The following is a 24,973-nucleotide window of genomic DNA, read 5'->3' on the forward strand; positions in this document are numbered from 1 at the left end:
CAACTCATATTACCCAGAAACTGCTTACCACTGCAGGGAGGGAGTAATCAATATGGTATAATGTAAGAACACCAGATTCATAGACTGGAGACATCATCATGGCAAGGGGAGTTGTACCTTTCTACTCTCCCCTTTTATTTACAACAAACTGGTTATTCATAACCAAAAAAAGTGACCTCACGGAACACCCAGAGGATCTATACCTGCCTGTGCCCAGAAACGAGGGGGGAGCCTGCTCCACCCTATCTTGTCATGATCAGGCAAGAGCAACCCTGGAAAGTGTAAACCAGGTCAGACATGCTGGAAAGATACACAAGCTAGGGAGGTCCCACCAGCTGGGGCACCATGGGAGTGGAGTCAGATCACGTTGAGTTCGGGGGCAGACGCCGAGGAGAATCTTAGGACTCAGCCTCCCTCCCCAGGATGACACTGCAGTGCACTGGCTTCCTCCCTCACAGAGGACAGGGAAAGCAAAAGTGGTGAGTGACTGACCCCCCTGACAGCATAGGCTACAGCTGGAGGGACCCATTTCTCTCCAGCAGCACTCAGGTTTCTAAGGGGGAAGGAAGGGAAAGAAGCAGATACAAGAATAACAAAAGGCAAAAGGAACACATCCTTCCTCTCCCCAGTGCCCCCCACCTCGGGGTTTCAGGTTTGCCCATGGACCTCCGGGAGTACCCCCACTTGAGGATCCCCCTATCATGCTATGGGCAGCCGCATAGCATGAGTGCCGCCAGCACTCTAGACACCAGCTTTTTTAATGCACACTCCCCAGTGCAGCACCAGAGCCAGCTAAGGTAAAAACAAACCCAAAACTTAGCTATATTATGTGGCCACCCTATGAAAACTAAAAGAACTTTAACTGCCAGTCTGCCGAATGGTAACAAAGTAAACAACTTAGAGAGGTGTATGCTACTTCAAATATGATGGCAAAGGCACATTTCATGGGACACTATGGAAACTCACGTATCACAGAAAAGAATTTCAGCAACCAAACTCAAAGGCATAGAATATTGGGGTCTAACTGATAAATGCAAAATAGCTGTTATGAAGAGATTCAACAAGCTACAAGAAACACTCAGGTAATTCAGTGAACTAAGGAATAAAATTAATGAACAGAAGGAGTTCTTTGTCAAAAAGACTGAAATTTTTAAAGAACCAAATTCTAGAGATGAATTCAGTAAGATAAAGAATGTACTAGAAAGTTTAGGAAATAAGGCAGATCAAGGAAGGAACTAGCAACTTAGAAATGACTGTGAAGAGGCAAAAAAAAAAAAAAAGGATTTTAAAAAAGTGAAGAAACCCTATAAGAGCTATCATTATGATGGAAAAGATAGAAGGAAAAAGGAGCAGAAAGCATATTTAGAGAAATAATAGCTTAGAATTTCCCAAATCTGGAGAAGAAATTGGAGCATACACAAGTCCAGGAAACTAATGGACCATCCAGTTATTGTTACTTTTGAAGATTTTATTTGAGCGAAAGAACGAGAAAGAGCATGAATGGTGCAGAAGGGCAGAGGGAGAAACGGGTTCCCTAAGGAGCAGGGAGCCCAAAGCACGGTTCAACCCCAGGAACCCTGGGATCATGATCTGAGCTGAAAGCAGATGCTCAACCGACTGAGCCACCCAGGTGCCACCCGATTATAATGCAATTGTCAAAAGCCAATGAGAAAGGATTTTAAAAATTGGGGAAAAAAAGGAAAACTATGAAGGAACCCCATTAGCTCTCAGCAGGTTTCTCAGCAGAAATTCTATAGGCCATGAGAGAGTGAAATGACAAAGTATTAAAACTGCCAGCTCAGAGTACGTCATCCAATAGTCACCTTTGAGATATGAATGTGAAATAAAGGCTTTCTCAGACAAAAACTGAAAGCGCTCACCACTGCTAGACCTGCCTTGCATGAAATGCTGAAAGTAGTTCTTCAAGCTGAAATGAAAACATGCTAAATAGTGACATAAACGCTAATAAAAGTACACAATACACCAGCAATGATAAGAAACAAGCAGAATCAGAAAGCTAGCTATATTAGAATGAGGTGTTCAACCTCTTAATTATAGGAGAAAGGCCTTAGGAAAGGAACATTAAAAGGTAACTACAGCTACTATAATTTCTCAATGAATTCACAGCATAAAAAGATAAATTGTAATGTCAAAAATATAAAAGGGGGGGGCACCTGGGTGGCTCAGTGGGTTAAAGCCTTCTGCCTTCAGCTCAGGTCATGATCCCAGGGTCCAGGGATAGAGCCCCGCATCAGGCTCTCTGCTCAGCAGGGAGCCTGCACCGCCCCCCCCCCGCCCCGCCCCGCCCCGCTGGCCCCTGCCTCTCTGCCTACTTGTGATCTCTGACAAATAAATAAAATCTTTAAATATATATATATGGGAAGGAATAAAAGAGTGGAGACAGCACTTTATCTTTGGTCACCTATAAAGTTTCAAGATAAAAAGGACTATTTTAATTATGAGATGTTTTACATGTAAGCCGCATGATAATCACAAAGCAAAAAGAATGAAATCTTGCCATTTGCAATGAGGTAGATGGAACTAGAAGATACTACGCTAAGCAAAGTCAGTCAGAAAAAGACAAATACCATATGATTTCACTCCTGCGTGGAATTTTAAGAAAACACATGGGCATAGGGAAAGGGAAGGAAAAATAAGGAAAACAGAGAGGGAGGCAAACCATTAGAGACCCTTAACTATAGGAAACAGACAGTTGTTGGAGGCGAGGAGGGTTGAAGTGAGTGAGTGATGGGCCTTGAGAGCACTGGATGTAAGGAGCACTGGGTCTTGTATGCAACTGATGAAGCACTAAATTCTACCTCTAAAACTAACAACACAATATATGTTAGTTAAAATGAAGTAAAAATTTTTAGGAGGCTCAACTCACTATGGAAAATCACACTTTACAAGGGTAAGCAGAAACAGAGGGACAAAGGAGATATAAAACAACCAGAAGGCAAGTAAGATGAATAAGATGGCAGTGGTATGTCCTTACATAACAGTAATCATGCTAAAAAAAAAAAAAAAAGGATTGGTTTCACCAGTCAGAAGGCACAGAGCGGCTGGATGGATTAAAAAAAGACCAATTCTGTGCTGCCACAGGAAACTCATTTCGACTCTCAAGCCACGTACTGGCTCAAAGTAAAGGTATGGAAGAGGATATTCCATGCAAATAGAAGTCCAAAGAAAATGGAGCATAGCCATATTTATGTCAAACAGATTTAAAGCCACAAATGTTAACAAGAGACAAGGTCTTTATATAATGGTAAAAGGCTCGATACATCAACATACTACATCAGCAAGATATAACGGTTGTAACATATATGCAACCAACATTGGGCTTCACTGGTGCAATCTACCAAACAGTCAAAGAAGAATTAATGCCAATCCTTCTCAAACTCTTCCAAAAAATTGAGGAGGGAACACTTCCAAGATATACAATATATAGTGAGGGAACCTCATTATATACCATGACCAAGTGTGATTTATCCCTTGGATGCAAGCATAAACAAATATACACAACTCAATAAATGTAATACATCACATTAGTAAAACAAAAGAAAAACACATGATCATCACAATAGAGGCAGAAAAGGCATTTGACAAAATACAACACCTTTTTCTTTTTTTTTTTTTTTAAAGATTTTATTTATTTGACAGAGAGATCACAAGGGCAGAGAGGCAGGCAGAAAGAGAGAGGAAGGGAAGCAGACTCCCTGCCAACCAGAGAGCCTGATGTGGGGCTCGATCCCAGGACCCTGAGATCATGACCTGAGCCTAAGGCAGAGGCTTAACCCACTGAGCCACCCAGGTGCCCCAAATACAACACCCTTTAAAATAAAAAAACAAAAAAACAGATTGGATATAGAAGGAACATACTTCCACATAATATGGGCCCGAAACAACAAACCCATAGCTAATAATATGCTTAGTGGGAAAAAAAGTTAAAACTTTTTCTCAAGATCAGAAACTAGACATAAGGAGGCTTACTCTCATCACTCTTACTCAACACATTACTAGAAATCTTAGCTAGAGTGATTAAGCAAGACAAAGAAACAGCATCCAAATCAGGAAAGAAGTATCTACAGATGATGAGTCTGCATATATAAAATTGCCAAAACAACCAAAACACTGTTTGAACCAATCAAAAATTTAGGTATAGCTGCAGGCTACCAAATCAACATACAGAAATCAGCTGCATTTCTACACACTAAGGATGAAATATCTGAAAAAGAAACAGAACAATCCTATTCACAGTAGCACCAAAAGCAATGAAATACTGGGAATATATTTGACCAAAGAAGTGAAAGAAACAAATGAAAAGATATCTCATGTTCATGACCCAAAGAATTGTTATAATGTCCATACTTCCCAAGGCCATCTACAGATTTAATGCAATCTCTATTAAAATACCAATGGCATTCTTTTATAGAAATGGGAAAAAAGCAACCCTAAAGTCTGTGTGGAACCACAAAAGAACACAGGTAAAGATATCAGACTTCCTGATTTCAAAGTATACTCAAAGCTACGGTAATAAAATCAGTACAGTACTCAGACAAAAACTAACACAAAGGCCAATGGAAGAATAGAGAGTGCAGAATCACACCTTGCTTATACAGTGAGCTAATATAAGGGTACCAAGAGCACCCAAGGTGGAATGGATGGTCTCTTCAACCAAGAGACTAAATCAAACTTAAAAGGTTTTGCACAGCAAAAGAATTAACACAACAAAAAAGAAATATACAGAATAGAAGAAAATTTTTGCAAACCATAAACCGGATTAAGGGTTATAACCAAATTATGTAAAGAATTCATACAACTTAATGGCAACAAAGTCTGATTTTAAAATGGACAGAAGAGTAAAGAGATATTTTTCTAACGAACACATACAAATGGCCAACAGGTATATAAAAAAGATGCTCGGTACCGCTAATCAAGGAAATGCAAATCAAAACGCAATGAACTATCAACTCACACGTGTTAGAATCGTTAGCATCAAAAAAACAAGAGAGCAAGTGCTTGCTAGGATGTGCTGAAAAGGGAAACCCTGTGCCCTGTTGGTGAAAATGCAAACTGGTGCAGCCACTATGGGACACAGCATGGAGGTTCCTCAAATATTAAAAGCAGAACTATCATATTATCCAGCAGTTCCACTTCTGGGTATTTAGCTGAAGAACATAAAAATACTAACTCAAAAATACAGATACACTCCCATGTTCACTGCAGCATTATTTACAATAGCCAAAATATGGAAACAACCCAAGTGTCCATACCTCATCAATGAATGGACAACGAAAATGTATATATACACACACATACACACAATGGAGTATCATTCAGCCATGAGAAGGGAATTTGCAACAACATGGATGGACCTCAAACACATTATGCGAAGTGAAACAAGGCAGAGCAAGACACGTATTGTATGACATCACTTATATATGGAATTTTAAAAAGCCAAACTTACAAAAACAGATTAAGATGGTAGTTACAGGGCACCTGGGTGGCTCAGTTGGTTAAGCCTCTGCCGTCAGCTCAAGTCACGAACCCCAAATCCTGGGATGGAGTCCTGCATCAGGCTCCCTGCTCGGCAGGGAGGCTGTTTCACCCTCTCTCTCTGCCCTTTCCCGCAGCTTGTGTTCTCTCTCGCTCATTCTCTTTCTCTCAAATAAGACCTTTAAAAAATGAAAATAAAAAATAAAGTGGTAGTTACCAGGGGAAAGACAGGAAGTACAGACTTTGTTTAACGGTACCAACTTACAAGTGGTAAATAAGCCTGAAAGATATGATGCATGGTACAATGAATGTAGATCATACTGAATTATCATCCTCAAACCTGCTGAGTCCAGAACTTAAATTATTCCAATTATTAAAAAGGATAATATAACAATGAAAGGTGTTAATTGTCTTTACAATGGCAGTATTACAACATACCACAGTAACATGCTGTACATCTTAAATTTATACTATGTCATAGGTTAGACATAATTCAGTTTAAAAACCGCAATAGCCTGGAAGTCAACTGCTCAGAAAATTAGATAATTAAATCCCAGTTTAGGGGGTAGGATAAAATTCTTTATCAAAGGAGTCCATTAGTTTTCAGTGATTTGGGTGGGGGGACTGAAGACTAAAAGAACTATAGTATTTATGACAGTATTCTGAGTCACTATTTTCATATCTCAGAACTGACCAAAGACTCCATTTCTGCCAAGTTTTAGGTCTCTTGCTATACAGCATTCGAAGGTTTTGTATCCCCCTCTCATGGTTTATTCTGCCTGCTAGCCATCTTTGATAGGATAACAAAAACTAACTGCTGTTTGCACATGCTCACTTGATATTTAACTTGTTATTTTCTATTCAGAGCAAAATAAATGTCTTAAAAATAGTTTTTAATTCTCAGCCACAGTGAACAGAAAATGCCAATCAAGTGTAGTACTTCCAATATTGCAACTGATTTGCTATTCATTGCTGCTTTATTAACATACCTCATCTCCTTCCCTTTAGGAAATAAATACCCTGAAAGCAGATAATGATGCTCTAAAGATCCAACTGAAATATGCACAGAAGAAAATAGAAACCCTCCAACTTGCAAGCAAAAATCATGTCTTAGCTCAAATGGATCACAGTGACTGTTCTTAGCCCGGAAACTGAAGGATCACAATGTGTAGAGGAATGTATCAAGAGATCTCTTAAGTAAAATGAGTAACACAAACACCTGGGGAACCTTAGATCAACCAGTTATATAAAAAGGGTACTTTAAAACAGAAAAGCAAGTTACCCTTTTTTTACTTAGAACACTCCTAATGAGTGGAACTGTCTTCAGTCAGTGAATCAATGGGTAGGAAAGCTGAAGAAAGCAGAATTTTTGCCATTCACACCATAAACTTTTTTTTCCCCTGGGACTAATACCAATAGCTTGATAAATACATGACCAAGATTTCTGACAAGGTTGTTTCTCCTACGTGGCCTGTGTAGCTACTACTATTTCTTCAGAACTAAAATCCCTGGAAAATCAATTCGCTTCCTTCTGTGGGTTTTCTTTGAACTGAAGGATTTATTTTGTTCCATCCAACACTTGCTTACAATGGGAAGATACTCACGTTCCCAAAAGAGATTCACTTCCTCTGTATTCCAGCATTTTTTTTTCAAATCTGGTTCCCACTTCACTACCTCAGATATCTAATCAATTAGCCTTCCTTCCTCACTAGGCTCATACTCACATGAGGATATCTCACAGTTTTAGTCTCACAGTCATAAGTAGGCAAACTAAAAACCTGGAAACATAGCTAATACCACCTAATACATGACTGACCAGGTAGCTATTTTTACTGCCAACATGGTATTTGTCCTTGTATATCTACACTGGATAGAATTAGGAATTTACGGCTTTTTGAAAGAGTCCGATTAACTTTTCATGTGCCATCTTTATCTTTTTTCTTTGAAGTAACTATTTTGAACTGATTTTGTGCTGTACTGTCTTCACTATTAATATTATTTAGAAATAAGCTAGTTGGATGAGAGGCTTCAATAAGACCTGAGAGCGTGTATATGTGTATATATTATGTGTATATAATATCAAGCATGCATATGACTTGGAATTTTGTTTCTTCCTTTATAAAATATGGAAATGAATTAAACAACTTTGTCATTTACACCAATCCACAAATATAAAGTTAGCTTGTTACAGGATACATAAATTGCTCACAATGTAAAATGTACTGTTAAGCAAAATTACAATTAAGAGTCCTAGGAGTTTTTTTATTAATGAAGGTTAAGGATAAACGGGCTCAATTAGTTGTCTGGACAACTGTTTACAAACTGCCGATCTATAAAATTTATCACACTCTTGATTTCTCTAAAAAGTTCATATAATCATTTTCTTTTTAAGCGGAACTTACCTTCCATACTTGGAAAACTTGGTACCAAGCAGACTTGAAATTCATATGCAAGTTGACCAACTGCCAAGAACATAATCTCAACAATTAAAAGGTTGAAACCTAAAGCCAGCAACACCAAATCTTATTCAGAATACAAAGTATATATACAGTGTAACTTCCTTGGAGGAGTCAGATCATTTGAGAAAAGTTTCTTTGATGAAAGACCAGTTTCCATTTGCATACTTCCTTGTACTGAGCTTTAGTGACAAAACTAGTGAGTAGCTTTCAGTTAGTGTTTTAAAGAATTACTTTACACACAAATTTACCCTTTCCTAACCAAACTCAGAAATCCCCATAGCAGGCTACTTAGGTCCATCACCTGGTATACAAGTTAAGATGTACTTTGTCCATATTAAGTAGCAAATGTGAATTTATGATAATCTCTAAAATTCATGTTCATTATTATTCTTTTCCTCTGATACAGACCAAAGGTGGTACAGCACAACTTCTTTATAAACATAGACATGTGACACAAATTTTTTCATTCTCCTTACCCTCCATCCAAAATACAGACCTCAGGTTAACTCCTGTGTACATAATCTATAATTCTAGAATTCCAAAGGTCAGAGCTCCCTTAATCAGTTAAATTAATATGGCTAGAGGGTCTCAAGCACTCCAGAATTTACCACTGAAATGGACAGAAAGCAATAGTTTTATCACAACTTTTTGCAGTCCAGCAAGGGCAAAAGATGAATAGCGTGTAAGTTAATATTTGCACTAGCTACATGGGATTAGTAGTATCTACAGAAATAATCTGTAAAAAAAATTGTTTGTCAAGCCTAGGATACACATTTTTCTGTCTTACACGGACTTGACTTGAAATAAGTTTGTGCTATATTTATCCATCAAAACAAGGACAAATCTTGTTTTGTCAACAGCAACATCACTTCTCATTTTCTTTGGTAAATGACTTGCCTTTTTACTGACCATTTGTGAATTTCTGTCTAAGGATTATAATGTAAAAGAAATGCAAGGAAAAAACAAGTGTACAGATTGTAAAGGGTTTTTTTTAATACATAATGTAAGCTTTCTTTGTGTAATATTTATATGATAAAAGACATTAGGATCCCTACCACATAGCTGTCTTGTGTTTCTTCTAGTTCATGAATATGTAGAAGCTTCTCCGGAATTTTTACTAAAATCCAAGCTGACACCACTTCCCTATTCTATTAACCAAACTGGGTTTTCCTGGAAGGAAAAGCAAAGCAACTAATTATTCATTTAAGTTATTCTAAACCTTCTTATAACATGAAGTAAGAGTACAGAAATTTTTAACCTTTTCCTTTCTTACTGCATAAGGACTTACAGCAATCTCCAAATATTAAGCCTATAAATACTTAAGAATGGAGACAAATGTAAGGTTGTCTTTCTGTGGCTTTCGTCTTTAATTCAACAGTTCTAAGAAAACTAGCAAATTTAGAACTTTGAAGTTGTACGTGAAATTGGCTCACTGAAATACAGTTCAGTCCAGTGTAGACCACCCAGAGCAATTCATTTGTGTTCATGACTACCTAGAGTGATTAAGAGGTAGCTATGACTTCCTCTTAATCCCAGCCAACTTTTGTTAAACCTGACCAAGGAGGAGTGGGGGTAAATTCAATCATTCAAATTCCATTATGAAATGCATTCTGGTACATTCAGATGTGGGTGTATTTATCATTTTGGCAATTCCTAACACTTCATACAAATTAAGTCACACTGACAACCTGACACTGAAGGAGAGAGTTAACTGCCTCCTTTCTTCCATCCCCAGATTCCATCCCAAATTAATCTATCCTGTGCTCCTTATAAGGTATAATCTCATTGCTCAGAAGATTCCCTGGTCACAAATCTTTTTTGGGTCATCATACCTTCTCTTGATATAAATATAGGTAATTAAGCATTCTTGTTTGAAAGGTTTTTTTCTCTTTAGTGAACCAAGGTTTCCCTAATCTACAGAACACAAGGCCATAGGTTCAAAGAAAACACCTGGTACCTTCTTCTACTGAGAGCTATGTGTAAAATGGATGGGGACACATATTCTTTATAAGGTCCAGGTAAGAGGTTAGTTACTTTAATCCAGAATTTCTCAGTTAAGTCATGTCTGTAGGTGCTATTAAGATACCAAAGGCTAGACTAAGGCAGGGAGGAAAAAAAGGAGGGGGGGGGGTAGATGAATGAGGTAATAGGGGAAAAATGAAACTGAGATCCAGGCAAAAAGGAATGAAGAGGAGGCCCATAAAAAGGTTTAGATTGTAGGAAACTGTAAAGTACCATTCATCATACTCTGCATTTGTACTGCAGTCAGTTTATAAAACATTTTCACATTATGGCTGTTGATATCAAAGCCCCTAACTGCCTACTGCTAGTCTAGATACTGCTCAGCACACTCTTCTACAAAACAAATTCTTCTTAAAAAAGAGTATCATGAAAATCCTACCTTCCAGGGAAGAATAAGATATTAGGGTCTAGATCACCCTGTTTTTTATTTGAGTGAAGTTTATAGGAATATGTAAATAGGAGTGGTTCCAGCTCCAATAGGATTCCAGGAATGCTAAATCAGGTAAGATTTACAGTGAGTATAGTGGGTAACTCAACAGCACTCCTATGAAGTTACAAGGAAATCTTACAAAAATGGATAAATTAATGTTTCTGCCATTGTTTACCACAAACCTTTAGTGACGAAAGCAGTTGTAAACCCCTTCTATATCAGCAACTATACTCCAGTAGTCTTTGATTACATACTTTTAAAAATTATTTATTTTTCAGAGTTCATAGCTATTGAAAAGAATCCTTTTTTTCCCAACTATCACAAATGAAATTAAGTATCTTCATTAAATATAAACACATTTTTAAAATCTATTTTACAAATAATCTAAAGTTTGTTTTCCTATCCTGAACAAATTCCTTTAAAGAGTTAGCTTGAAAAATACATGGCAAAGACTGCAGTATATACACAATATTTAAAGTTTTAACATTATTTTAGATTTCACTACAGGGTTTACTTTATAAAGCAAAACAAAACAACAACAATGAAACTGCCAAATATCAAATACCATGTGTCCACTGGTAAACATCTTTCTATCTGTTGAGTTTGCTAGATCACAAAAAGTTGTTTTGCACAGGTCAACCAAGAGCCCACACTGGGATACACATTTTACAGTGGGAATGAAAAAGTGTGTGTAACTACCTTATCTAACTCTCTATACTAAGAGAAAAATGTGTTACTTGGCCCACTTCAAACAAGCCCTCAATAACTGGTACTTGTACTCAAGTCTTTATGAAACGATCTGAGAAGAGTGCAAGTGTCACCATTCCTCATTTGACAAATGAGGACAAATCAATCCTTGAGAACTATGGTCATTTCAGCCCACAGTACCCCCTGGGTTAGTGCCATGATTCAAATTCACAACTCTTGATCTCCAAACCTGCTCCAACCACCAAATCACATGTAACCATTCCCTGACTCTGTTTCCCAAATTGAGCTTATGAATCAGAATTTCCAAGGGATGCCGAGATCCTACCTCTGATGGACTGACACTGGCAATTACTGCCCTAATCCTGAGCAATGTAGCTCAGCCTGCTTTTAATATTCAAACACCTAAGGTGATGGCACAAATGATGAAGAGACGGGTTTATATGACAAATATTTTTTACACCACCATGTAAAATTATTATTTGTCCTCATCCCTTTAGAGTAATTCTGACCTAGGTCTTTAACTTTGCTTTCTTAAACAAAATCACAGATTTCAAATCCACCTGGAAAATAAATCAAATATGCATAGCAAAAAGCAGGCTTAAGCTTCAGTTAATGGACCTTTAACAGAAACCCTGGTCAGAGGAATTGCTGCCTATAAAAGAACAAACAGGTCATGACAGCTATCTGTGGAACACAACTATTAGATCAGTCCCGTTCCCTATTTCATAAAGTATAATAATCAAATACAAAACACAGCCACAGGAATACAGATGAGGCAATAGTCTATATTCCTTTCCATTACAAGTTGGGTAATTTATGTTTCAAACCTGAATAAAATACAGGTAACAATCTAAATTCAATCATGACAATAAAATACTTTCCATTTTCCAAGTATGATGGTAATAAATATTTACATTTTTAAAAATAATTTTTACTCATTTTTTTGTTTTTTAAAAAGACATGCTCAGGGGTACACAGAATATGGAAAAATCATCACTCTAAGAGATCAAATGGTAGTATAAAACAATGCTCTTACAGATTAACCCAATTCAAGAATGGTATAGGGAATCTAACATGGTATTTACTTCAAAAATGACATTCAAGTATGTTATCTACAACACTATAGCTAATGTCTCTGCCAAGAAGTAAGCACTGCTATCTAATTTTGGTAGATTTTAATATCTTCTATATCCACCGCCACCTCCTCCATATGGATCTCCATAACCTCTTCCACCATAGCCCCCTCTTCCACCATAGCCCCCTCCTCTTCCACCATAATCTCCCCTCCCCCCATAATCTCCTCTGCCTTGGAAACCTCCTCCTCTACCACCCCCTCCCCCGCTTCCTCCCCACCCTCCTCCTCCACCACCTCCTCCTCCACCACCTCCCCAACCTCCCCCACCTCCCCAACCACCTCTTCCACCCCCACCACCTCCTCGACCACCCCCACCACCTCCGCCACCCCAACCACCCCTTCCGCCGCCATCTTGTCTCTTTTGCCAAGGGGGCATTTCAGGGGGTGGTGGTTCAATTTCATTTGGCCGTCCTCCTCTGTCAGGCACCCTTCCCATCAACACCTGTGTGAAGAAACACTGTCTTTCAGTTTCTAATATTTTAGAACTTACAATTTATATAAAGGATTCAAGTGATATTGAACTTATTGTTCTAATAAAGAAACAGAAGCCAAATATTTAAGGACATGAAAGCATCAGACATACAGCATGAATTAATACTGAAAATAGAAATGTAATGTATGACAAATTCCTCACAGTGTGGACTACTTTTAAACAAGCCAGGGAAGGGAAGCCTGGGTGGCTCAAGTCAGTTAAGCATCTGCCTTCGGCTCAGGCCATGATCCCAGGGTCCTGGGATTGATTCCATACCGGCCTCCTTGCTCAGTGAGGAGCCTGCTTCTCCCTCTGCCTGCTGCTCCCCCTCTTGTGCTTTCTCTGACAAATAAAATTTTTTTAAAAATTAAAAAAAAAATCTGGGGAATATTGCTGAAACTTAAGGGCTTGTTAATTTTTTCTTGCTCAAATTTGTTTCCAAATTCTGTAACAAATGCAGTACCCACCATAATAAAACATTTTTAGCAAAATATACATAAATTATATACCCTATATTCATTAACCTTGTATCTATTTATACACAACTCTGGACTTTCCACTGCCATTCATTTGGTCATGGATTATCCAAAAAAAACTCTATTCCTAAACACATGTTATTTTAAAAGTATTAAGTATATATGGTAACATGTGAATTTAATGAGATGTTAGAGATGAGTATGACTATAATCCAAGGTATCCCTCTAAAGATACAGGGATTCTCAATGAACTATTCCTTTCTTATGAAACTTAAGCTCACTAATTTTCAATGATGATACTAGATACTATATTATCAGAGAAAATAAAGTCTCGATAGGCTCTTTTAACCATGCTTCACAATACTTGAAGGATAAGCCAGGAAGAGTTTGATTTTAAGTCCCCAGCCTTCTGTAGAAAGGGGCTACTTGATATGCCCATAAATACAGACTGACCGTGCTAACAAAGAAAGCTAGGAGACCAGCTTCCTGCTCGTCTCTTTCAGGAAAGAAGGTAAAACAGTAACTGCCTCAACCAAAATGACCTACAAATCGGTTTGATTCTACTTCCATTGATCCTCTAATCAAAACCATGTTTTAGTAATTTATGTCATAAATTAAAGACAAAAAGTACAACATCCTTACTGTGGGGCAATGTTGGAAGAATGCAAACATTCTCTTCAAGTCACCAATAATATGTCCTAATTACCAAATGCAAAAAAAAATAGCTTTTCTTGCTGGTTATTTTTATTGGTCTCTCCACAAAACAAAGGTGCTATGTTGGTGACCACATGGGGACACTGCTCCAAGAACTGATAAAACTGCCTTCAAATAGACTACAAATTATAAACTTGGAAAAGAGATGGGCAATGTCACTTAAAGTAGAACTCTTAATCCCATCAGACTAGATCATGACCTGATAGAAGATACTAAGTAACATATTTAAAGACAGAATAGTTTCAAAAGGCAGAGGAGGCTGATCTAAAATTGAAGAGGAAGGAACAAACCCTGGTGACTAACTTAGCAATAATCAACAAGTCGACTTTATATACCAACACCCCAATAGCAAGATATACTTTATCAAGTACACTTTTTTTGCTGAGTAACAATGTTTCAAAATTGCCCAAATCCCTTCTTTTTGCTCTAAATACATAAAGTGCTCTAAATACAGAGCACATGCCAATCAAACTGACAAATCTAGATTATTGCCATCGCTGCTGTTGTAAAAAATTCAATTTCTTTGAGCTTGTTTTAAAGCAATGCTGGAGAAATGGATTTATACTCTTCTTCAGAAAATGGAACCTCCAAAAGATTCACTAACCTACCCAAGGTCTATGTCAATGACAGAACTGGAATATGAATCCAGACCTATAGGTCTCCAAAGCATGTACTCTTCCTTTACACCAAGGATATAAGGAACCTGTCAGTACCTGAAACAACTACTGCAGATTTTTACTGACAAAAAATAAATACATTCTTGAAAAGAAGGCAAATAATTCCTGCTAAAGTTACTGATAAAATCAATTCTTAATTACTCTAATTCAAATAAAACTGTGGTTCGATTTATGAACATGGAGATTCAAATGAACATGCACAAGCAAAACATAACTAAGCCTGGATGAACTGAAATAATTTTGCCACTTTCTGTTCTAGAAGTTTACCAGGGTGTAAGAGAAAAATGGATTGAAATCAGTAAAAACATCAAATGAAGATAAAAATTCATTCTCCACCATACTGAAAGAAAAACCAACCTTATTAATGGCACATGCCGTCTTCTCTCGGCTGGAGCCACTACTTGTTCTAATGATCTTGGACAGATCTTCACGAGCAGCAAGCAGATGTGCCAGTGTAATCGTTGTCTTGGGTGATAAAGCATAACGCTTAGGCTGGTAAATTCTTGCTATGTCATCTGTTTTTACCTAAATAACCAAAGAAAGAGGAAAAAAGAGCCAAAGAACATTTCAATAAAAGAACAATGGCAATCATCATTTTCAGAAAGAAGAAAGAATAAAGAGATAACGCAAGAAGAAACAGAAGAGAATAAAACATTTAAATCTCATCATTTGTATGAAAAAGCAGACCAACAGATGCCAAATAATACATAATTACCAACAACAAGTCATTAAAAAATAACACACAAAAAAGATTCCATCAATACTAGCTAACAAAAAAATACTTAAAAATAGCTTTAACCAAAAACACATATAGGACCTTTAAGAAGGAAACATTAGTAAGGCTTTTAAAAACAAAAAGAAAACTTGAATCCACCGTAAGAATATAGCTTACAATTTACAAATAAAAGTTACATGCATTAATATTCCTAGTAGTAGTTAATACAGGAAAAAATGTTTAAAATAAGAAGTTATGGCATCATTATATGATAAAATAAAATGCAGTCATAAACAGGATACTGAAAGGAAGTACTGCTACATTCAGTAACAATGGATAAACCTTGAAAGCATTATGCTAAGCTATCAGCCATAAAATGCCACATACTGTATGATTCCACTTACATGAACTGTCAGAATAGGTAATCCAGAAAAAAAGAAGCAGATCACAGTGGTAGTTGTCAGGGAAGGGAGACAGGGAGTATTGGGAATGACTGCTAATGAGTACATGTTTCTTTTTAGGGTGATGGAAATGTTTTGGAATTAGACAATAGTAGTGGTTACCAAAATATAGTGAATTTACCAAAAACCACCCAACTGTGCACTTTAAGATGGCAAGTTTTATTGCAAAAAAAAATTAAAAATTATTTTTTTAAAAGATTTTCTATTTATTTGAGAGAGAGAGAGACAGTGAGAGAGCACACGCACAAGTGGAGGAGAGGCAGGCAGAGGAAGAGGGAAAAGCAGGCTCCCAGACGAGCAGGGAGCCGGACATAGGACTCGATCTCAGGACCCCGGGATCATGACCTGAGCCGAAGTCGATGCTTAACTGACTGAGCCACCCAGGTGCTTCCTAAAAATTAACTTTAAAAAGAATATTAAAACCTTTAGAGGTACGGGACAATGATCATAATACAGTGGGAAAAAAAGTAAACTATATAATTATACTCAGTCTTATCTCAACACTAGCAAAATAATGAAGAAATCAGACTAATAAACATATATAATCTTTCCAAAGGGCAATTCTAGAGTATGCATCAAAACATTAAAATCTATTTATACATACTGTTTCATCAAGAAATTCCATTTTAAGAATACATCATGGACATGAACAAAAATTTAACTGCTGAGCATATCATTAGAGGGTCAGACAAAATTAAAGAAGACCTCAGTATCAATACAGTATACTGATATGATAAAATATTCTACAAAGAGTTTGAACGCTGTAGAACAATATTTTACGAGTCATTCAACAATCTCAGACACATGAAATGGGGTGAAATGACAACGATATATTAAATTTAACAAGAAAACTCGTGTATAATTGCATGTATTCATATAATTAATTGGAAAGGATCAACTGAGAGGACAAAACTGACCTAAAACAGCCTAAGAAGAAGAATTTTGAGAAATCATCCAGACTAAGGAATAAAGAACAAAAAAGACAATTTTTGACCTAAACATGATGAAAAAAAGACCAAGATGAGAAGATAATTATCAAGGTATTGCCTAAAGGCATATTTTCTCAAAGTTTCCAACTTTAAGACTAAGAAAGAGTCAACACATCTACAATGTTTTAAATGGTGTTGGAATGAACTGTCCCTCTTAATGTTAAAACAACATACCAAAACTCATTTTGGATTTCTGGGTAAATTTAAGGACAATAGTGAAAACATCCTAAGTTAGCATGTTAAGACACCTTTAATGCACTGCATTTCGCAATTTTCCTTATATTCTCAAATTCCTTTTTCCCATTAAAATTCTATCAGGTTAAGGGGTACCTGGGTGGCTCAGCCACTTAAGTGCCTGCCTTTGGCTCAGGTCATGATCTCAGGTCCTGGGATCAAGGCCTGTATCAGGCTCCCAGCTCAGCAAGGAGTCTGCTTCTCCCTCTGCCTCTGCTCTTCCATCCCACCCACACTCAGTCACAGGCACACTCTCCTTCTCTCTCAAATAAATAATCTTTAAAAAAAGAAAATTCTATCATATTAAACTGGAGAACCAAATACATAAAGCAACTCCATTTAAAGTTACCAGAGGTGAATAAAATTGGTATCTTCCAAACATCTGAACTTTATTCCATTTCTTGAGGTCCCCAATCATGTCATCTACTTCTTTGTTAACTCATAGCTCTTAGAGTATCTTAGAGTATCTGGGTATCTTGCATACAACAGTCACTCCAGTGACATGAACACACACACACACACACATTTCTGGAATTTATCCTGGTGCACATGGAGAACACAAACAGGCTTACCCCATCTGAGAAGCTGATTAGATATGGTGGATATAGAGATCTTCTAAAAATGTTCTATACCTGATCATATAGGATACTGAAATGCTCATCCAGAACCAGGTACATTATAATGCCTGACACATATGAGGTGCTGAGTAAATGTTTATTGAGAGAAAAGACATGAATGACAGTCTACAACTCTGCCTTATAGATATTCGATTACCATGATAAAATTTTTTTCTCAGAGGAGGGTTCAGACAGTGGCATAGAGGATCCCGAAACTCACCTCCTCCCCTGGTCAAAACAAATACACAGATACACAGATATATGCGGAGTAAGTCCCTCAGAAAAAGCTCTGAAAACTGAATAAATAGAGCCTCCACAAAGAGGAACTAAGAGGCAGCATCAAGAGAAGTAGGAGTGGCGGAGACCTCCTTTCACCAAGGGGAAAAAAAAACCAAAAAACCCACACCAGGCACAGCCATCCACAGTTGGGAAAGAATCTCAAAAACATGGAATGTCTCCCTGAGGAGTGAAGGGTTAGAGCTCAACAGAGGCACTCCAAGAATTATATCTGGCACAAAAGAGATAAACCCCCCAAAGTTAGACTTTGGAAACAGAGATTACAACCAGGAAAACCACTAAGCTACACAGAAGAGAAAATCTGTTCTTAAGGGGCTCACTGAACCCAGAACCCAAAGATAAAACACAGGTTGGAAAAGAACCCAGACCATGGGTAAACGTGTCCACTCTCTAGTCCTGGGGGTGCCTGGCAGGCACAGAGAGGCAAGCAACTGTTGAGATATACTCTAGGGACGGAAACACTGTTATGTGACAGTTTTGAGATCACATTCTACTTTGCTAGTGTTGATGCTTGTAGGCGTCATCTTGGAACTCTCAATCTAATGTGCTAATGCTGGCAGTGCTCCACTGAGAGCCTCATTCACAGGCAGAGTCCCATAAATAATGGAGTCCCATACACAGCTCACTTGAGCAGGTGGCACTGGTGATCGGGAGGAAGTGCACTTCTGGACCCCACAGGACATCATCTACACAAAGCCACAAAGTCCTTTAAGACTGGGAGAGGCAGCCAATTTGCCTAATACATACAGAGAGAGTCAGACAAAATGAGGAAACAGAGAAATACATTCCATATGAAATAAAAAAACAGACCCAGTAAAAGATCTTAATGAAACAGAAGTTATATATCTGAAACAATTCAAAGTAATGGGCATAAAGGTCCTCATCAACTCAGGAGAAAAACAGGTGAAGTGAGAATTTCAACAGTGTAAGACTGTACCAATCACAGCTGAAACACTCAATAAATGAAATAAAGAAGACAGGAGGGAATCAAAAGCATATTAAAAGAGAAGAACAGAGAGTGACCTGGAAGATGAGATAGTGGAAATCACCTGCTCACAACACAAAAAGCAAAAAGAATTTTTATAAAATGAGGATTGTTTAAGGGAACTCCAAGGCATCAAATGTACCAATATTTGCATTACAGGGGTCCCAGGAGGAGAAAAGAGAAAAAAGAGAGGCAAAAACTTATTTGAAACAATAATGGCTGTAAACTTCCCTAACCTGGGAACGAAAGGGACACCCAGGTCTAAGAAGCAGTAAGAGTTCCAAACAAAGAGATCCATACCACAACATATAAGTAAAATATCAAAAGCTAAAGATAAGGAGAAAACTTTAAAGACAAGAGAAAAAACAACTAGTTATATACAAGGAAACTCCCATAAGTATATTAGCTGATTTTTTTCAGCAAAATTCTTGCAGACCAGAAAGGAGTGACATGATCTATTCGATGTGCTGAAAGGAAAACTTAAAACCAAGAATATCCAGCAGGGTTATCATTCAGAATTAGCAGGGAGGTAAGAATTTCCCAGACAAACTAAAGCTAACAGAGTTCATCAACACTACACAGATCTTATAAGAAATGTTAAAAGGATTCTTTAAGCAGAAATGAAAAGCCATAACTAGAAATAATATATAAAAGAAAAAAAATCTCACTGGTAAAGGCAATTATATAATTAAGGTAGTGGATCAACCATTTATAAAGCTAGTATGAAGGCTAAAAGACAAAAGTAGTAAAATCAACTATAACTATAGCAATTTGTTAAGGATACATAAAATAAAGTGATATACTGTATGATGCCAAAAATATACAATGTTGGTGGGGATGGGAAATAAAAAATGTAGTGCTTTTAGTATGCATTCATCAACTCACTCCAAGTGACCATCAACTTAAAACAGACGATTATACACACAGGTTGTTATATATAAAATTCATGGTAACCAAACCAAAACCTACGATACACAAAAAATAAAGCAAAGAGAAGCTAAACATAAGACTACAGAAGGGCATCAAACTACAAGGAAAGAGAGCAAGGCAAGAAGACAAGACAGTGAAGAACTACAAAAATAACCGGAAAACAATTAACAAAATGGCAATTCTGGCAAAAATGGCAATACACATATCAATAATACTTAAAATGTTAATAAAATAAACTCCAGTCAAAACACACAGGATGGCTGAACAGATAAAAGAACAAGATCCATTTATATGCTGCCTATAAGAGACTTACTTCAGATCTAAAGATACACAGGGACTAAAAATAATGGAATAAAAAAAGGTATTACATTCAAATGGAAAAGGAAAGAAAGCTGGACACCCACACTTGTATCAGACAAAACAGACTTTAAAACAAAGAACAGGGACACCTGGTTGGCTCAGCATCTGCCTTCAGCTCAGGTCATGATCATGGGATCCTGGGATTGAGCCCCATATCGGGCTCCCTGCTCAGCAAGGAGCCTGCTTCTCCCTCTGCTGCTCTCTCTCTCTCATATACATAAATAAAAAATCTTAAAAACAAAGACCATAATGAAAGATAAACCGGGGTATTACATAACGAAAAGGGGGGGATACCCAACAACAGGACATAACATTTGTAAATATTGTAAATATTTATGAACCCAACACAGGAGCACCTAGATATATAAAGCAAATTAACAGACATAAAAGGAGAAGTTGAGAGCAATACAGTAATAGTGGGGGACTTCAACATCTCACTTACAACTATGAATAGATCATCCAAACAGAAAAATCAACAAGGAAACACTGGCCTTAAAAAACACATTAAACCAAATGGACTTAAAAAATATACATAGAACATTCCATAAAAATCAGAATACATATTCTTTTCAAAGGTATGTGGAACATTCCTCAGGATAGAACAGATGTTAAGTCACAAAACAAGTATCAATAAATTTAAGACTGAAATCATACCATCCATCTCTTCTAGCCACAACTGCACCAAACTAGAAATCAATTACAAGAAGAAAACTGGAAAAAACAAAATGGTGGAAACCAAGCAACATGTATTAAACAACCAAAGAGTCAATGAAGAAATCATAGAGAAAATTTTAAAATACTGAGATGATGAAAATGGAAACATTCCAAAATCTATGGGATGCAAAAAAGCTGTTCTGAGAGGGAAGTCCATGGCAATACAGGCTTACCTGAAAAAACAAAAGAAATCTCAAATATGCTACTCCTAAAGGAACTAGAAAAAGAACAACAACAAAGCCCAAAGCCAGAAGAAGAAAGGAAATAATATAGATCAGAACAGAAATAAATGCACTACAGACTTAAAAAAAGAAAGAAAGAAAAGACCAATGAAACAATGAACTGATTGATTCTCTGAAGATAAACAAAACTGACAAACCTTTAGTCAGACTCATCCAGGAAAAAAAGAAAGAGCCCAAATGGAATTAGAAATGAAAGAGAAGTTATAATCAATAGTACCAAAATACAAAGTGTCATAACAGACTATTACTAAACAATTACATGCCAATAAATTGGACAACTTAAAGAAACTAATAAATTCCCAGAAACATACAATCTTCCAAGACTGAACCATGAAGAAACAGAAAATATGAATACACTGATTATTAGCAATGAAATTCAATCAGTCATCAAAAAACTCCCAACAAAAAAAAAGGCCAGGACCAGAGAGTGTCACAGTTCTAAGTTCTACCAAACACTTAAAGAAGAATTAATACCCTTCTCTTACTATTCCATAAAATTGAAGAGGACGGAATGCTTCCATACTCCTTTTTAAAGGCCACCGTTCACCTGAAACCAGACAAGCACACTAACAAAAATAAATTACAGGCCAATGTCCCCAATAAACATAGAATCAAGTCCTCAACAGATGATTCGCAAAAGGAATTCAACAATACATTAAAAATACATAATCAAGTGGGATTTATTCCACAGATACAAGTTGGTTTAACATCTGCAAATCAAACGTGATATACCACATTAGTGACATGAAGGATAAAAATAGTATGATCTGGGGTGCCTGGGTGGCTCAGTCATTAAGTGTCTGCCTTCGGCTTGGGTCATGATCCTGGGGTCCTGGGATCGAGCCCAGAATCGGGCTCCCTGCTCCGCAGGGGCCTACTTCTCCCTCTCCCACTCCCCCTGCTTGTTCCTGCTCTCGCTCTCTCTGTCAAATAAATAAAACCTTTAAAAAAAAAAAATTGTATGATCTATCATCTCAATAGATGCAGAAAAAATATCTAACAAAATTCAGCATTTATTAATGATAAAAACTCTCAACAAAATGGGTAATGTACTTCAACATAATAAAAGCCATATATGACAAACCCACTGTAAACATCATACTTAACAGTGAAAAGCTCAAAGTTTTTCCTCTAGGATCAGGAACAGAACAAGGATGCCTAATTCTTGCTACTGTTACTCAACATTGTACTAGACGTGCTAGCCACAGGTATTAGGCAAGGGGAATAAAAGGCCATCCAAACTGAAAGTAAGAAGCAAAACTGTCATTATGTGTAGATGACAGGAGATTGCATATAGAAAACCCTAAGGACTACACCAAAAAACCTATTAAAACTAATAAATGAATTCAGTAAAGTTGCAGGATACAAAATTTATATACAGTAATCTGTTGTGTTTCTATATACTAATAACTATCTGAAAGAGTCATTAAGAAAATAATTTTACTTATAACTGCATAAAAACAAAACAAAACCTAGGAATAAATTTACTAAGGAATGAAAAGATCTGTACAATGAAAATTATAAGACAATGATGAAAGAAACTGAAGACAATATAAATAAATGGAAAGATATACCATACTCAAGGATTAGAAGAATTAGTATTGTTAAAATGTTCATACTATTCAATACATACACAATGGAATATTATGCAGCCATCAAAAGAAAGGAACTCTTGCCATCTGCAATGACATGGATGGAACTAGAGGGTATTACACTGAGCGAAATAAGTCAGAGAAAGACAATTATCATATGATCTCTCTGATATGAGGAATTTGAGAGTAGGGCAGGGAGTTGTTGGGGGTAGGGAAGGGAAAAATGAAGCAAGATGGGATCAGGAGGGAGACAAACCATAAGAGACTCCTAATCTCACAAAACAAACTAAGGGTTGCTTGGGGGTGAGGGTCGGGGTAGGGATAGGGCGGCTGGGTTATGGCCATTGGGGAGGGTATGTGCTATGCTGAGTGCTGTGAAATGTGTAAGCCTGACAATTAACAGACCTGTACCTCTGGGGCAAATAATACATTATATGTTAATAAAAATAATTTTTTTTAAAATGTCCACACTACTCAAAGCAATCTAGAGATTCAATGCAATCTCTATAAAAACACCAATGGCATTTTTCACAGAACCAGACTACTACTACTAAAATAATGCTAAAATTCATATGCAACCAGAAAAGATACCAAATAGCAAAAGCAATTGTGAGAAAGAACAAAGCTGGACATATCACACTCCCTGATTATAAACTATACACAAGCTATAGAAATCAAAATAGTATGGTACTAGCACAAAAACCAGACAAATAGATCACCGTAGCTTAATAGAAAGCCCAAAAATAAACCCATGCTTATATGGTCAATTAACATACAACAACGGAGGCAAGAATATACAATGGGGAAAGGACAGTCTCTTCAATAAATGGTGCTAGGAAAACTGGACAGCTACATGCAAAAGAATGAACCTGGACTACCTTCCTACATCATCCATAAAAATAAACTCAAAATGGATTAAAGATCTAAAATAAGAACTGAACCTATAAAATTCCTAAAAGAAAACAGTAAGCTCTTTGGGATCAGTTTTAGCAGGTTTTTTTGTTTGTTTGTTTTTTAATCTGTCTCCCCAGGCAGAGACAGTAAAAGCAAAAAAAATAAAATAAACAAATGAAACAACATTAAATAAGAAAGCTTAGGCACAGCAAGGAAAACCAATAAAACTAAACAGCAACCTACTGAATATGAGAAGTTAATATGCAAATGATGTTACCCATAAAGGTTTAACATCCAAAAAACGTTAGATATAAAGATATAAAGTACTCATACAAACAACTCAGTATCAAAAAAAGTTAGATTAAAAAATGGGCAGAAGACCTGAAAGACATACAGACAGCCAAGAGACACATGAAAATATGCTCAACATCACTCATCATCAGGGAAATACAAATCATCACCATGAGATATCACCTCACACCTGTCAGAATAGCTATTATCAAAACACAAGAAAACAAAAAGTGTTGGCAAGGACATGGAGAAAAGGGAACCCCCATGTACTATTGGTCAAAACATGAATTGTGTAGGCACTGTGGAAAACAGTATTCAGGGTCCTTAAAAAATTTAAAATAGGACTGATCCAGCAATACCAATTCTGGGTACTTACCCAAAGAAAACAAAAACACTAATTTGAAAAGATTATGCACTCCTATGTTCATTGTAGCATTATTTACAATAGCTAAGATATGGAAGCAACCTAACATCTCAGTGGACACTGACAGATTAATAGATACCAAAGATGTGCGGAGGCTGTCTGTGTGTGTGTGTGTGTATATATATATATATACACACAAATAATGGATTATTATTCAGCTATATAAAAGAAATAAGTCTTGTCATTTGTAACAACCTGGATGGATCTAGAGGGTATAATGCTAAGTGAATTAAGCCACTCCAAGAGAAACACACTATGATTTCACTTACATGAAATATATATAACACATATGTGAAATCACGTAAATGTGAAATCACATGTATGTGTGGTTTCACATATATGAAATCTAAAAAGCAAACAGAGTTTTTCAGTGTCTTGCTCTTAAATAGGAACAACCAAGAACTGTCCTGCATTTGAAGAAAACTACCATAAGAAAGAAACTACGAGGGGCACCTGGGTGGCTAAATGGGTTAAAGCCTCTGCCTTCAGCTCAGGTCGTGGTCCCAGGGTCCTGGGATGGAGCCCGGAATCGCGCTCTCTACTCAACAGGGAGCCTGCTTCCCCCTCTCTCTCTGCCTGCCTCTCTGCCTACTTGTGATCTCTGCCTGTCAAATCTTTAAAAAAAAAGAAAGAAAGAAA

The 24,973-nt window shown here is 37.0% G+C and overlaps 2 protein-coding genes across 2 annotated transcripts in view; one reads left to right on the forward strand and one right to left on the reverse strand.

The window, feature by feature from the left end:
• RASGRP1 (RAS guanyl releasing protein 1) overlaps window positions 1-7,862 on the forward strand; it is an 81,165-nt gene extending 73,303 nt beyond the window's left edge. Inside the window, exon 17 of the mRNA XM_044231550.1 lies at window positions 6,505-7,862. Coding sequence (XP_044087485.1) covers window positions 6,505-6,639 — 135 coding nt within the window. The 3' untranslated portion in view covers window positions 6,640-7,862. The remainder of the gene's footprint in view (window positions 1-6,504) is intronic.
• A 2,791-nt stretch (window positions 7,863-10,653) lies between these two features.
• FAM98B (family with sequence similarity 98 member B) overlaps window positions 10,654-24,973 on the reverse strand; it is a 36,633-nt gene continuing 22,313 nt past the window's right edge. The window contains exons 7-8 of the mRNA XM_044231551.1: window positions 14,947-15,114; window positions 10,654-12,692 (exon numbers count right to left, since the gene is read on the reverse strand). Of these exons, the coding sequence (XP_044087486.1) occupies window positions 12,291-12,692; window positions 14,947-15,114 (570 nt within the window). The 3' untranslated portion in view covers window positions 10,654-12,290. The remainder of the gene's footprint in view (window positions 12,693-14,946; window positions 15,115-24,973) is intronic.

This window comes from Neovison vison, chromosome 13 (genome assembly GCF_020171115.1).
Source record: "Neovison vison isolate M4711 chromosome 13, ASM_NN_V1, whole genome shotgun sequence".
Lineage (NCBI taxonomy): Eukaryota > Metazoa > Chordata > Mammalia > Carnivora > Mustelidae > Neogale > Neogale vison.